General features: G+C 60.6%; 1 protein-coding gene across 1 annotated transcript; it reads right to left on the bottom strand.

The window, feature by feature from the left end:
• Positions 1 to 47: 47 nt before the first annotated feature.
• On the bottom strand, positions 48 to 461 carry LOC106944516 (gamete and mating-type specific protein A-like; the record flags this gene model as incomplete). The annotated part of the gene is made up of 1 exon (XM_015027554.1): positions 48 to 461. A coding segment is annotated over one exon (414 nt), but the record flags the coding sequence as incomplete, so codon positions are not given.
• Between the last annotated feature and the right edge of the window lie 4 nt (positions 462 to 465).

Below are 465 nucleotides of genomic sequence, written 5' to 3'. Positions count from 1 at the left end.
GGAGTCACTGGGAGCATTAGGTGGTGACAAGGAGTCACTGGGAGTACTAGGAGGCAACGAGGAGTCACTGGGAGCACTTGGAGGCGACGAGGAGTCACTGGGAGTCCTAGGTTGCGACGAGGAGTCACTGGGAGCACTAGTAGGCGACGAGGAGTCACTGGGAGCCCTAGGTGGCGACGAGGAATCACTGGGAGCACTAGGAGGCGACGAGGAGTCACTGGGAGCATTAGGTGGTGACAAGGAGTCACTGGGAGTACTAGGAGGCAACGAGGAGTCACTGGGAGCACTTGGAGGCGACGAGGAGTCACTGGGAGTCCTAGGTGGCGACGAGGAGTCACTGGGAGCACTAGTAGGCGACGAGGAGTCACTGGGAGCCCTAGGAGGCGACGAGGAATCACTGGGAGCACTAGGAGGCGACGAGGAGTCACTGGGAGTCCTAGGTGGCGACGAGGAGTCACTGGGAGC

This window comes from Poecilia latipinna, unplaced genomic scaffold, assembly GCF_001443285.1.
Source record: "Poecilia latipinna isolate Pla-1442-1.1 unplaced genomic scaffold, P_latipinna-1.0 Scaffold13223, whole genome shotgun sequence".
NCBI lineage: Eukaryota > Metazoa > Chordata > Actinopteri > Cyprinodontiformes > Poeciliidae > Poecilia > Poecilia latipinna.
The sequence above is the reverse complement of the archived record's forward strand: the minus strand, read 5'-3'. Positions and strand labels throughout refer to the sequence as shown.